This window comes from Staurois parvus, unplaced genomic scaffold (genome assembly GCF_062004578.1).
Source record: "Staurois parvus isolate SC_StPar_1 unplaced genomic scaffold, SC_StPar_1.0 ptg000635l, whole genome shotgun sequence".
In the NCBI taxonomy this organism is placed as follows: Eukaryota; Metazoa; Chordata; class Amphibia; order Anura; family Ranidae; genus Staurois; species Staurois parvus.
Window position 1 is genome coordinate 4,621,414 of NW_028318431.1, and position 15,568 is coordinate 4,636,981.

At 45.5% G+C, this 15,568-nt stretch overlaps 1 protein-coding gene across 1 annotated transcript; it reads left to right on the top strand.

Moving 5' to 3' along the window:
• Positions 1–2,783: 2,783 nt before the first annotated feature.
• Positions 2,784–15,348, top strand: EMC6 (ER membrane protein complex subunit 6). The gene is made up of 2 exons (XM_089693678.1): positions 2,784–2,913; positions 14,660–15,348. The coding sequence occupies exon 2, from the start codon at positions 14,689–14,691 to the stop codon at positions 15,019–15,021; it is 333 nt and encodes a 110-aa protein (XP_089549804.1). The 5' UTR covers positions 2,784–2,913; positions 14,660–14,688; the 3' UTR covers positions 15,022–15,348.
• Positions 15,349–15,568: the final 220 nt, after the last annotated feature.

The following is a 15,568-nucleotide window of genomic DNA, read 5'->3' on the forward strand; positions in this document are numbered from 1 at the left end:
TCATGTGATCAGCTGTGTCCAATCACAGCTGATCGCATGTAAATAGGGTTATCGACATTTCTCTCCTCACGAGCTGTCATGCAGACAGCTCGAGAGGAGAGGAGAGCCGTTAACCCCTTGACGCCGACGTAACACAAATATGCGGCCTCACGGACCTGGGCTTTTTTCCGTGGGGCCGCATATTTGCGTACCTGTCTTTGTGCTGGGAGCGCGCCGCTCGGCGCGCTCCCAGCACCAAGACCGCAGTGTCACTGAGAGCCCCGGGTCCCGTTCTAACGATCGGGACCCGGGACTCCCGATTCCGGGTCACGTGATCGCTGTGATAGCCTCTGATTGGCTATCACAGTGATCAATCACTGTGCAGCCCGGCCCCCTTGTTTTCTCTCTCTCTATGAATGGAGAAGAGAGATACATTGTATCTCTCAAACTCCTGACATAGAGAGATAAAAAAAAAGTTTGTAAAAAAAAAAAAAAGATAAATAAATATTAAAAAAAAAAAGAAAAAAGAAAGAAAAATACCTAGATCAAGGTTTGATCTAGTTCAGTACCAGGGTTAGTGTTTGGGTCAAGGTCAGGGTCAAAGGTCAGGGTCAAGGGCAAAGGTCAGGGTCAAAGGTCAGGATTTAAAAAAAATTGGTATCAGTGTCAGTTAGTGTTAATGTCAATGTCAGTGACAGTGTGTTTTATGTAAAAAAAAAAAAAAAAGACAAAAACAAAATGCGCACTGTTGTTTCTGGACTGTACTACGGGTACAAACAACAAATAACATACACATATATGGTATCGCTGCGATCATCAAGAACTGGAGAATGTATTTTGGGTTGTTCTTTGGTGGTAGGTTATGGGCGTAACAAGAAACACACAGTTAAATTAAAAAAAAATGATTTTTTTTTACTATTTTGGCCCAGTTTTCCTTTAATAATAAAAAAAAATTAGGAGCTATCCATTACCATTTACCACCAAATGAAAGCCCAATTTGTCCTGAAAAAAACAAGGTATAATCCACCTGGATGTACAAAGTAGTTGTGACGATATGTACGGTTTTACTAACACGTCAACGTTGCGGAATTGTGCTTAGGCATTTAGATTTGTTTTACCCTTAGGCGTGAAGGGGTTAATCGGCATCCCTCAGAGGGGATATGTACACTGATCATCAGGCAAAAGGCAATGATCAGTGTGCCCTGATGATCAGTGTAGCCCCAGCAGTGCCACCTGTCAGTATCCATCGATGCCAGCTGTCAGTGCTCATCAGATAAATGCCTCAGTTAACGTAATTTTTGGTTTATGAATGAAAATCCTTTGAAAATAATGTCTCGGTTTACAAATTTTTTACGAATTTTTTTAGAAATACGAAGTATATGTTGGTGCCGATTTTTAAATGCAATTGGCGGCTTTTTTTTCTTCACTATAGCTCAAAGAATTATCTGTCACTTTCCCTGGAGTTAACAGAAACTTTGTTTCTTTTAAGAAACTAAAAGGAAACATTGTTTCTTTTAACTTGGAGAAATAAACTAAAAGGAAACTTTCATTTAGCTGCCGACCCGAAAAAAGAATTAAAAAAAAAGGCTCCGCTTATGACGATGGCCCCCAACTGTCTGCCTGCTCCGGTGGATTGACAGTTCTTAAATATGTAAAGGGCGGGGCCACCCGGGGACATCACGCATGTGGCCCCACCCTACGTGACATCAATGATGTCACTTGGGGCGGGGACAATCGGGTCATGTCCCCAGGTGGCCCCGCCCCTAACATATTTAAGAACTGTCAAACCAGCTTCTGAGCAGACGGGGGCCAGCATCGGTAGCGGAACCTTTTTTTTTTCTTCAGAGTGGCGGCGGTGGCAGTGGACATCGTGAGATCATAATTGACATTGGATTTACTTCGGGGGACATTCTTTTATTAAAGGACTTGTCAAAGAATGACTCCTGTCTTTTTTCCAAACTACAGCTTTTTTTATGTGAATGCGTAGCGGTACCATGTACCCCATACTCATTCACGTGGGTGGAGGCTGAGATCTGGGGGCCCCGTTGCTAAAGGGGGCTTCCAGATTCCGATAAGCCCCCTGCCCGCAGACCCCCACAACCACAGCACAGGGTTGTAGGGAAGAGGCCCTTGTCCCCATCAACATGGACATGTTGAGGGCATGTGGCCTGGTATGGTTCAGAAGGGGGGGGTGCTCGTCACCCCCTTTCCTGACCTGCTGGGCTGCATGCTCGGATAAGGTTCTAGTATGGATTTTGGGGGGACCCCCACATTTTATTTTAAATTTTGGTGTGGGAGTTTCCCTCAAAATCAATACCAGACCTGAAGGGCTAGGTATGGATGGGAGGGGGGACTGCACACTGTTGATTTATTTTTTTAATTGCTGGCAATTCTTTTATATTCAGCTGTCAGTGGGTATCCCCGCTACCTGCTTACACATTAACACATTTATGACTTCATAAAATAACTCACGCTGTATTTTAGTAGAATTTACTTCTATCTGACCTCCGGAACGGATTAATTGGTATTCAATGCATTCCTATGGGAAACGGCATTTCGGTTCACAAATTTTTCGCTATATGAAAAGTCCTGAAGAACAAATGAAATTCGTAAACCGAGGTATGCCTGTAGTTCTACTTTAACAGTCTGATCTCAGTACTGGTCACACTAGTAGTAACATGCACCCAGCCTCCTCCTCCAGCACACCCAGCTGGCACGTATTGTAGTAAAAGCTGCCCCAACCAAGATGGCTGCCGCGGCTCCCCGCACAGCATGGACTAGGGTTCTCTTCCGGCTTAGTGATAGGGGTGAAAGGTTACTTCCTGCCTGCAGTCAAGATGGCAGCGGTCTCCCTGTAGGATTTGGCCGGTGGTTTTGGGTTAGGAGACAGCTTGGGGCTGCCGGTGTGTCGGCGGGGAAGAGTCCTTCACAGAGGTGAGCTGCGGGGGAGGCTGAGTGTTATTGCGGGACACGTGTCGTTACCCAGTACAACGCAGAGGGGGCTCAATGCTAGGGGACCGGCTCAAGGACTGAACACCCGATCCTGTCATTGACAGTGAATGGTAATTGGCCAGTGAATGGCTCCTACCCAGCCCCCCCTCCCCCCAATGTTCCTGTACATTGCACTGCCATGGAGGGGCTGGACTTATGCTCATAGTGTGGGGATGGGGGGAATACACTGGGCCTGACCTGCAATGTCTGTGTATGATCACAACGGGCACAATCCATACTCACCCGCCGTGGCCTTCATCTGTCATGTATAGGACACGTCACACACACGGGGCGTATCGGATCTGGGCGCTCATCATTAATAACGACACTTTACTATAGAACATATGCTAGCCAATCATGTGATACCCCCACACATGATCTGATTGGCTTTGGTGCACATATAGTAGCCGGTCATGTGACACCACATACGCCAATCTGGCTTTGGTGCACATATGGTAGCCGGTCATGTGACATCCTATACGATGATCTGATTGGCTTTGGCGTTGTACATATGCTAGCCCGTCATGTGACACACTATACGATGATCTGATTGGCTTTGGTGTTGTACATATGCTAGCCGGTCATGTGACACCTCATACACTGATCTGATTGGCTTTGGTTTTGTACATATGCCAGTCGGTCATGTGACACCCATACACCAATCTGATTGGCTTTGGTTTTGTACATATGCCAGTCGGTCATGTGACACCCATACACCAATCTGATTGGCTTTGGTGTTGTACATATGCCAGTCAGTCATGTGACACCCCATACGCCGATCTGATTGGCTTTTGTGTTGTACATATGCCAGCTGGTCATGTTACACCCCATACAATGATCTGATTGGCTTTGGTGTTGTACATATGCCAGCTGGTCATGTTACACCCCATACAATGATCTGATTGGCTTTGGTGTTGTACATATGCCAGCCGGTCATTTGACACCCCATACAAAAATGTGATTGGCTCTGATGTTGTACAAGACTGTCATTGGAGGAGACTAGAAAATAAGTCTTTCAAAACCCATCCACAGAGGTGTGTGTTCTGATCTGTACCTGGTCCGAGGTCCCAGCAATCGTTAGTGTGCAGGACTCCATACACGGTGGGGGCTACCAGGGAGGTGTCCAAGTACAATTATACCGCTCTTATAAACATTAAATTGAGTGGATACTGCTACTAAGGGCTTGTTCACACTTGGCTGTTTTACCAACGCTTGCCAAACGCCCCTATAGCGTTTGGCAAGCGTTGGTCCAGCGTTTGCAGAGCGTTTTTTAACGCTCGGCAAACACTCCGCAAACGCCGCATGCGCGGTTTAGCGGCGGTTGCTAGGCGTTTGCCGAGCGTTAAAAATGCCCCACAAACGCCTATAATGCAGTTTGAATGGTGTTACTGCTCCGCAAACGCCCCGCAACCGCACCGCAAACGCCGGCCGGGCGTTTGCCGAGCGGCACCATTGCATAGAATAGGAAGCTTCAACGCCTCCTGACTTGACCAGAGGCGTCCGTTTTGCCGCGATGCAAACGCTCCCGTTAGAACAGCACCATGTGCTGTAATGTGCAGAATTGGCAGAAGCATTTGGGAAGCGGTAAAAACGCTAGTGTGAACGTAGCCTTAGTAACAAAAGGGGGCGATCACTTCTCTGCTCACTGAGCGGGCTAGATACTAAGCCATGGGAATCAGAAAAGAACTGCCAAAAGATCTGCATAACAAGGTAAAGGAACTTTATAAAGATAGAAAAGGATTCAAAATATGTCCCAAGCCTTGACTATAGTACTAGTCAATCACTTATTAAGAAGTGATTGATTCAGGGATCTCTTGATACTAAGCCAAGGTCAAGTAGACCAAGAAAGATTGTAGCCACAACTGTCAGAAGAATTGCTCTGAATACAAGGAATAACCCACAGGTAACCTCAGGAGAAATAGAGGCTGCCCTGGAAAAAGGTGTCATTGTTTCAAGGAGCACAATACAACAATACTTGAACAAAAATGAGGTGCATGGTCGAGTTGCCAGAAAGAAGCCTTGTTGCACCAATACCACAAAAAAGCCCGGTGAGTTGTGTCAAGGGGTTATCAGGAATATTGTATCCGGGCTTTTTAGTGGCATTGGCGCAGTAAAGGCTTCTTTCTGGCAACTTGACCATACAGCTAATTTTTTTTCAAGTATCTTACTGGGCTTGAAACAACTGCACCGTCTTTTTTCCAGAGCAGCCTGTATTTCTCCTAAGGTTACCTGTAGGTTTTTCTTTGTATTTCAAACAAATCTTCTGGCAGTTGTGGCTGCAATCTTTCTTGGTCTACCTGACATTGGCTTGGTATCAAGAGATCCCAGAAAATTCCACTTAATAGTTGAATGAACAGTACTGACTGGCATTTTCAAGGCCTTGGATATCTTTTTATATCTTTTTCATCTTTGTAGAGTTCCATTACCTTATTACACTGGTCTTTTGATAGTTCTTTCCTGCTCTCCATGACTCAGTACCTAGCCTGCTCAGTGCATCCATGTGAGAGCTAGCAAACTCATTGACTGTTTATACACAGACACTTAGCCCTGGTTCGCACTGATGCAACTTGTAATGTGATTTGACCATTCAAATCGCATGATAAGCCGCATCCAATGATCATCAACGGAATCATTGCAACTCCGACTTCATCACACTGATTTAAAAAGTAGTTCCTGCACTACGTTTTCCGATTTCAGGTGTGACTTGCATAGACATCTCTGCATGAGGTCGCACAGATGTCTGCAATGTTGCACCCGAAGTCGCATTGCCGTGCAACTTTGAGATCGTAAGATTTCAAATTAAGTTGCACGATTTCTAAGTTGCATTCAGTGTGAACCAGAGCTAACTGCAATTTAAAAAGCCACAGATGTGGGGGATAAAACCATTAATTGCCATTTTAAACTGTGTGTGTCTGTACCAAGGCCAAACATTCCCGGGTATGTAAACTTTTTGATTAGGGCCATTGGGGTGATTTCTGGTATTATAATTTAAAAAGAATTCAATCAACTATGTGATAAAAAATGATTTGATATGATCATTATCCTTAAATAAAACAGTTTTTTGGCATGATCAGTCATATTTTCAATATCAATGTAAAAATTTTCACGATTTCTGCCAGGGTATGCAAACTTTTGAGCACAGCTGTAAATGCAGTCTGCCTAAAAACTCTCACTCCTCCAGACTGACCTTCACCTATCAAGCCAATTTGATATTTGCAAAACTCCTCCCAAGAGCCCACTGCTTGTCAGGGCTGAAAGCTCTTGAGAAGAGTACTGATGCAGGGTGCTGTCATGTTTTCAGGAAGCTTTGTAAACCACCCTGCAGGCCCCTCCCATCAGCCATTATCTGCCTGCATTGCATAGAGAAGCACGATCCAGTGATGATGTCACTGGGTCTAAAATGTATGTAATGTAAATAGGTTTTATTTAAACATTTCTTTAGTAGGGTGATGAGGGATGAAAGAAGGAACCAGAGAAGGCATAATAGAAGCAGAAAAATGTTCACTTTAAGAATGGAGTGACCATTTTAAAAAGTAATGTGACCAAACGTTCACTTATCAATGAAATGCATCATTCCAGAGCAGCCTGTAGATGGTTCAGGTTTTTTCATTCAACCAGCAGATTGAACAAACAAAAAAAGACTTGTTATCCCCATCCACACATTCGGGTGAATGGGGGAATCCTCCTACAGAACTATTGGATTTTTACAGCAGGGAAATTTCCTCATCGTCAGAATACACTGATCAGTGCTGCTGGCTATATCCGGCAGCATGTACGGAGCTGCATTTATCAAACAGACTGGTTGAACAGAAATCGATCAGTAGATCAACTACATCTACTGCCCCCATATGTGGATTGAAATTCGTCCAGTCCCTGCTGAACTGGACGAATTTTGGACTATATATGTCAGGCTTAAGCAGCATGCCAAAAAACCTTGTACACTATACGGTCATGGGAAGGGGATGCAATGTGTGGAGGGGTATGTAATGTCTGTTCAGTACTCACATTTGAAAACTGGCGCTTAACCAGTTCCCTACCGGGCCAATTCTGACATCTCTCTCTTACATGCAAAATTCAGTATTTTTTGCCAGAAAATTACTTGGACTGCCCCCCCCCCCCTTAAAAAAAAAATAAAATAAAAAAATTGTATATATATATATATATATATATATATATAGCTAAATGTCTTGGGACACCCCTCCGAATCATTGGATTCAGATGTTCCAATCACCTCCATGGCCACAGGTTTATAAAATAAGCACCATGTGTGAAATGTCATCTGTTAGTGGTATTATAACAAAGTGGTAGCAGCTGGGAACAGCAGCAACTTGGCCACGTAAAATGACGGAGAGGGGTCAGCACATGCTGAAGCACACAGTGTGCAACTGTCTGCAGAGTCAATAGCTAAAGACCTCCAAACTTCATGTGGCCTTCAGCTTAGCTCAACAACAGTGCATAGAGAGCTTCATAGAACGGGTTTTCATGGCCGAGCAGCTGCATGCAAGCCTTACATCACCAAATGCAATGCAAAGAGTGAGATGCAGTGGTGTAAAGCATGCCACCACTGGACTCTAGAGCAGTGTAGACGTGTTCTCTGGAGTGACCAATCGCTCTTCTCTGTCTGGCAATCCGATGGACATATCTGTGTTTGCCGGTTGCCAGGAGAACGGTACTTGCCTGACTGCATTGTGCCAAGTGTAACTTTTAGTGTGGGGTTGTTTTTCAGGGGATGGGATTGGCCCTTTTGTTCCAGTGAAGGAAACTCTTAAGGCGTCAGCATACCAAGACATTTTGGACAATTTCTTGCTCCCAACATTGTGGGAACAGTTTGGGGAATGGCCCCTTCCAGTTCCAACATGACTGCGCACCAGTGCACAAAGCAAGGTCCATAAAGACATGGATGAGTGAGTTTGGGGTGGAAGAACTTGACTGGCCTGCACAGAGTCCTGACCTCAACCTGATAGAATACTTTTGGGATGAATTAGAGCTGAGACTGCGAGCCAGGCCTTCTCCTCCGACGTCAGTGCCTGACCTCACAAATGTGCTCCTGGAAGAATGGTCAAACATTCCTGTAGACCAGTGGTTCTCAACCTTTCTAATGCCGCGACCCCTTAATACAGTTCCTCATGTTGTGGTGACCCCCAACCATAAAATTATTTTCGTTGCTACTTCATAACTGTAATTTTGCAGTGGGAGGACTAGCGCCCCATCACTGATGTCAGTGGGATGAATAGTGTCCCATCGTTGGTATCAGTGGGAGGAATAGTGCCCCATCATTGGTGTCAGTGGGAGGAATAGTGTCCCATCATTGGTGTCAGTGGGAGGAATAGTGCCCCATCATTGGTGTCAGTGGGAGGAATAGTGCCCCATCATTGGTGTCAGTGGGAGGAATAGTGCTCCATCATTGGTGTCAGTGGGAGGAATAGTGCCCAATCATTGGCGTCAGTGGGAGGAATAGTGCCCAATCATTGGCGTCAGTGGGAGGAATAGTGCCCCATCATTGGCGTCAGTGGGAGGAATAGTGCCCCATCATTGGCGTCAGTGGGAGGAATAGTGTCCCATCATTGGCGTCAGTGGGAGGAATAGTGTCCCATCATTGGTGTCAGTGGGAGGAATAGTGTCCCATCATTGGTGTCAGTGGGAGGAATAGTGCCCCATCATTGGTGTCAGTGGGCGGAATAGTGCCCCATCATTGGTATCAGTGGGGGGAATAGTGCCCCATCATTGGTATCAGTGGGAGGAATAGTGCCCCATCATTGGTATGAGTGGGAGGAATAGTACCCCATCATTGGTATCAGTGGGAGGAATAGTGCCCCATCATTGGTATCAGTGGGAGGAATAGTGCCCCATCATTGGTATCAGTGGGGGGAATAGTGCCCCATCATTGGTGTCAGTGGAAGGAATAGTGCCCCATCATTGGTATGAGTGGGAGGAATAGTGCCCCATCATTGGTGTCAGTGGAAGGAATAGTGCCCCATCATTGGTATGAGTGGGAGGAATAGTGCCCCATCATTGGTATGAGTGGGAGGAATAGTGCCCCATCATTGGTGTCAGTGGGAGGAATAGTGCCCCATCATTGGTATCAGTGGGAGGAATAGTGCCCCATCATTGGTATGAGTGGGAGGAATAGTACCCCATCAGTGGTATCAGTGGGAGGAATAGTGCCCCATCATTGGTGTCAGTGGGAGGAATAGTGCCCCATCATTAGTATCAGTGGGAGGAATAGTGCCCCATCATTAGTATCAGTGGGAGGAATAGTGCCCCATCATTGGTGTCAGTGGAAGGAATAGTGCCCCATCATTGGTATGAGTGGGAGGAATAGTGCCCCATCATTGGTATGAGTGGGAGGAATAGTGCCCCATCATTGGTATGAGTGGGAGGAATAGTGCCCCATCATTGGTATGAGTGGGAGGAATAGTGCCCCATCATTGGTATGAGTGGGAGGAATAGTGCCCCATCATTGGTGTCAGTGGGAGGAATAGTGCCCCATCATTGGTGTCAGTGGGAGGAATAGTGCCCCATCATTGGTGTCAGTGGGAGGAATAGTGCCCCATCATTGGTGTCAGTGGGAGGAATAGTGCCCCATCATTGGTGTCAGTGGGAGGAATAGTGCCCCATCATTGGTGTCAGTGGGAGGAATAGTGCCCCATCATTGGTGTCAGTGGGAGGAATAGTGCCCCATCATTAGTATCAGTGGGAGGAATAGTGCCCCATCATTGGTGTCAGTGGAAGGAATAGTGCCCCATCATTGGCGTCAGTGGGAGGAATAGTGCCCCATCATTGGTGTCAGTGGAAGGAATAGTGCCCCATCATTGGTATGAGTGGGAGGAATAGTGCTCCATCATTGGCGTTAGTGGGAGGAATAGTGCCCCATCGTTGGTGTCAGTGGGGGGAGGAATAGTGCCCCATCGTTGGTGTCAGTGGGGGGAGGAATAGTGCCCCATCGTTGGTGTCAGTGGGGGGAGGAATAGTGCCCCATCGTTGGTGTCAGTGGGGGGAGGAATAGTGCCCCATCGTTGGTGTCAGTGGGGGAGGAATAGTGCCCCATCGTTGGTATTAGTGACACAAATGATGGGGCACTATCCCTTCCACTGACACCAATGATACTTACCTTGCTGACTCCTGCTCCAGCCTGGGCTCGCTCTCTCCCTCTCCCATCTACAGCCTGCATACCTGGCTGCAGCAGCAAAATTTGCACTTACCTGTCAGCTGTCTTCCTTCTCTGGCCTCTCTCTTCACTCATTCCTGCAGCTCCCTCGATCTTCTTCGATCTCCGCGCGCTGCCGCTCGGCTCCTCCTCTCCAAGCTCCACCTTCTCGCTGGTGATTGGCCGCCTGTGTGCCTCTCCTGAGCTACAGTTCCGGTGGCCAATCAGCGGCGAGGAGGCGGTGACAGGGGCAGCATATCATCCCGCCCACACATCGCCGGAGACAGCAGCAGTGTCTCGGTTCCTAAGACCATCGGAAATATGTGTTTTCCGATGGTCTTAGGCGACCCCTGGGAAATGGTCGTTCGACCCCCAGGTTGAGAACCGCTGCCGTAGACACACTCCTAAACCTTGTGGACAGCCTTCCCAGAAGAGTTTAATCTGTTCTATCTGCAAAGGGTGGGCCGACTCACACACTCACTGGCCACTTTGTTAGGTACATCTGTTCAGTTGCTTGGTAACACAAATTGCTAATCAGCCAATCACATGGCATGCAATTCAATGCATTTATGCATCTAGACGTGGTGCCATGAAGAACTAAGGCAGTTTGGAAGACAAAAGGGGGTCCAACTGGTACTAGCAAGGTGTACCTAATAAAATGGCTGGTGAGTTTGTGTGTAATATAATATATATCCAAGATGACCACTGCCTTGCTAAAGAAGCTGAGGGTAAAGGTGATGGACTGGCCAAGCATATCTCCAGACCTAAACCCTATTGAGCATCTGTGGGGCATCCTCAAACGGAAGGTGGAGGCGCACAAGATCTCTAACATCCCCCAGCTCCGTGATGTCGTCATAGAGGAGTGGAAGAGGACTCCAGTGTCAACATGTGAAGCTCTGGTGAACTCCATGCCCAAGAGGGTTACGGCAGTGCTGGGAAAACATGGTGGCCACACAAAATATTGACACTTTGGTCCCAATGTGGACATTTTCACTTAGGAGTGTACTCACTTTTGTTGCCTGCCAGCGGTTTAGACATTAATGGCTGTGTGTTGAGTTATTTTGAGGGGACAGCAAATTTACACTGTTATACAAGCTGTACACTCACTACTTTACATTGTAGCAAAGTATCATTCCTTCAGTGTTGTCACATGAAAAGATATAATAAAATATTTACAAAAATGTGAGGGGCATACTCACTTCTGTGAGATGCTGTGTGTGTGTGAATATATATATTTTAGCAGAGGCCCTAGATAATACAATGGCAGGTGTTGCAATTGTTTATGTCACACAGTATTTTTCAAACATATTTTTTGGAAAAAATACACTTTAATGAATGTTATTTCACACAAACACTATATAATACCTAACTATAAAAGATTGTTACATTGAGTTAATAGATACCTAACATGTCACGCTTTAAAATTGGTTGCACCCATGGAATGGTACCAAACTATGGTACCTAAAAATCTCCATAGGCAGCGGTTTAAAGGCCTTTACAGGTTATCAGTTTAGTGTTACACAGGAGTTCTGCAGCTAAAATTATTACTCTGGCTCTGATGCTCACAATGATACTTCACAAGCATGGTGCGATCAGCATTTGCATATGTGTGTGTGACTTGCGTATATGCATAAGCACGGGAAAGGTGGGAGGGGTGCATGTGTTAATTTTTTTTCATTATTTGTATTTAATTTATGTGAAACTTTTTTTTTAATCCGCTTTATTGCTTTCACAAGGGATGACCGCTTGGTCTGTGACAGGTCCTCTTTATGGAGATATCTGGGGTCAATTAGACTTCATATCTCTCCTCTGGCCTCTAATGCAGCCAGTCAGGCATACATCGGCCTGATCTGCTTCTCTCCTGGCTAACGGCCAGGTAAACAAAGAACCGGAAGTGACTAAATCCTCGGGAGGGGTCCATTTCCGCTGCCAGCAGAAGTGGTCATCGCAATCATTTCTGGTTAAGAGAGAATAACCAGCAGAAAATTTTGATATTGAAATGATGACTGCAGGTGCAGGCTTCATCCCGGTATAACCACTTCTACCCGAGGACGTCATGTGACATCCTACAAACAGGAAGTGGTTAAAGGGTTAGCTCCTCTTTAAAAAAAAAAAATAGATAAAAAGGCGAACTAACACCTTACACCCTCCCTACCCAGTCCCTGCTGCACTTACTGCCATTGGTGATACTATTTTACTATCCACACTGTTTTTCTCTTTTTTTAACCCTAGGGATGCTGGGGTGGATCAGAGATGTTCTGATGGGCCAGCACTGGTGACTGGCCACACTTGACCAATCAGAACGCCTCTGATTCATCCCAGCATTTTTAGGGAAAGAAGCGGAAGAACAGCACGATTTTCAAAGCCCAGGACCACTGCACCAGGTTGAGTGAACAGTGAAACTGAATCATCTGTGGAGGTAGGCACAGCAGGGACCGGGGAGGTGGGAATCATGTAGGGTGTTCACCTTTTAATTTATTTCTGAAAAGGTGAGCTTACACTTTAAACTTCTGAGCATATGCACAAAGATACACCTTTGCCTACAGCCTCCTGCAGCTTTTTGTTTTTTCCAGTCTCCTTTAATAACTATTGAAGAGAAAATATCACCACAATGAAAAAGACCTTGTTGGATTCTCCTGGTGACAAAGAGCAGGCAACACTCGGTTCTATTGAGATCTGCCTGTGGTTGCTGAACAGCGTGGTCGGGGAGGTCGCCACTTCCACACCTACCCCAACCCCACTGCCCGGGAGGCACAGCATCCAGTCCCACTGCCAGCAGCCTTTCTAAATCTATAAGAGGCTGAAGTGTCAGTGGACACTGTCCTTAGAGGTACTCGTGTTTTGGGCCGTATGTGTTCAGGGGTGTATTCCTCGAGCATAGAATCTTTGCATTCAGGGAAGACATCCCTGTACACATAGGACCCTAAATACTAGTACTCCTTGGTATAGCATCCTGCTGCTACATATTTTAACCTGTTCTAGATTTTGAGAGGGGCTGTGCACTGCCTCTTTGTCTCCCAGGCGCCCTAATATGCTAGGGCAGGACACTCCCATGTGAAGACTTAAAGTATAACTAACCGCTCTCCTCCATTCATAGAACCTCTCCTATAGCTTCTATGAATGGAAAACGCTTTATAATTGGAGGCGGCACACCTTTCATTCATCCACCAGTCCTTCATTCATAGATCCCTTTTCATTGCTGAAAGCTATAGTACAGCTTTTATGAATATAGGAGGGGTGGAAAGCGTGGGCATACGTGCCTGTGACAGGTCTAGTGCTTGCGTTACCCCATGGAAGATTACAGCTGAAGGGATTTGGGAACTGTTGACAGAGGACTTCATACTTCAAGTTGGGGGGGGGGGGGGACAGCTAGCATAGATGACACTATGGGGTTTATTTACTAAACCTGGTTGACTCAGAATCTTGTCCACTTCTGCATAAAAACCAATCAGCTTCCAGGTTTTATTGCTGAAGCTTAACTGAACATGCTGAGGTTAGAAGCTGATTGGCTACCATGCACAGGTGCCCAAGATTCTGAGTCAACCAGTTTTAGTAAATCTCCTATTATTTGTCATTCAATTTAAGTACTGCCCCTTATGTTGATTTGTCTTTGTTTTTTTGGCCTTTACTGTACCCACCCAATCCACACTTCAAAGATCAAATGCCCTTTTAATAACATATGCTTACAGTACCTTTAAATACCATAAGAGATCAGCACTATTCCAAGCCTGCAGTATCAGACTCCCAGATTCACACTCTATATCCAGTTGCTGGCAGAGATAGAGCACATCACTGCAAGGAATAGAATAGCATACAGGTATGGCTTCAGGGGACCGGGCACATAGATGGAGGGATCCTAAGGAGGCGATGAACAAGGTACTGCAAGTATCGCCGCAGTTCAACTCCAATGGAAGATCAATGAAAGGCTTCAACTCAGATCCCAGCCCATTGGTCATGCCCCTCTGACATGTTTCACCCACATTGGGCTTAATTGTAGTGATACCTCTATGATTAAGCCCAATGTAGGTGAAACAGAGGGGCATGACCGATGGGCTGGGATCTGAGTTGAAGCATGTCTTTCATTTACCTTACGTTGGAGCTGAATACAGTGTGTGGCAATTCTTGCAGTACCTTATTTATCATTTCCCTAGGCTCCCTCCATCTGTGTGCCCGGTCCCCTGAAGCCTCTGTTCTGGGTGGCCTTTGCACACTGACGTCATCAAGTACAAGGACGAGGAGAACTGCTTTTTAAGGGACTGTCTTCAACCCAGAGCACCAGAGCCTGCTGAAGTGGAAAAATGTAAGTAAGGAAGTAAAACAACCTCTTCCTCTACCACTAGAGCTAATAAACCTGTAACCCTTGCAGTGTTGAAGCACCCCACTGCAATTTTTCTTTTTACAGAACAGAATTGAAGTATGAACGGTCTTTTATAAAAGATGAATACTGATCATTAGTTCTTGTATATCAGAATTCTCATTGCTTCTTTATTCTCAAAGACTGATTGTATAGCCTTTACCCGATTATTCTTTTCTGTCCTATAGCTGTACCAGGAAGCCATATAATTGCAGCGATGGCTGCGGTAGTAATGAAGAGAGAAGGACCACAGTTCATCAGTGAATCTGCAGTTCGAGGGAATGCCGCTGTCCTTGATTACTGCAGGACATCTGTTTCAGCCCTGTCTGGGGCCACTGCTGGGATCCTTGGATTGACGGGATTGTACGGCTTCATCTTTTATTTCCTTGCCTCGTTCCTCCTCTCCCTTCTCTTGGTATTAAAGTCTGGACGACGATGGAATAAATATTTCAAATCAAGGAGGCCACTGTTCACTGGTGGGCTTATTGGTGGCTTGTTTACTTACGTCCTGTTTTGGACCTTCCTCTATGGCATGGTGCATGTATACTGAAATACTGCCTTCCACAAACACTCTTTTTAATGGATATCTTGGACTCCCGCCCAATGGTTCATCAACTAGTCAAGTTTAGTTTTTAAATTAATGAAATTATTGCTTGGTTAATAGTAACTTAAAAATATTGTTTTCCTTAATTGAACCCACTATAGGCTTCTATATCCCTTGTATTTTGTTCAATAGCAAAGTGGACATGATTCACTAGAGTACTATAAATGAAAGTCTATGAAATATGCAGTAGTTTATACGTTTATCGGCACACAGACTTTTATTCTTGGTTCAATAATATTGTCCTCACTGCTCAGTAAAAGAAATCTGCTGCTATTTTTGTGAGTTGTCTTACATTCTTTGTATGCTTTTAATATATTTATATGGTAAATCATCCTGTGAAGCATCCTTCTGCTGAAGGTTTCTGTGACCTACAAAAACACTGCCCCTGAGGTGTGGTTATGCCATCCCATGAAGTGCTGTCCTTGCCATCCTATAATGCCATGCTAGTATTATGATACAGGTAATAGCACCATAATATACCAGTACACATTAG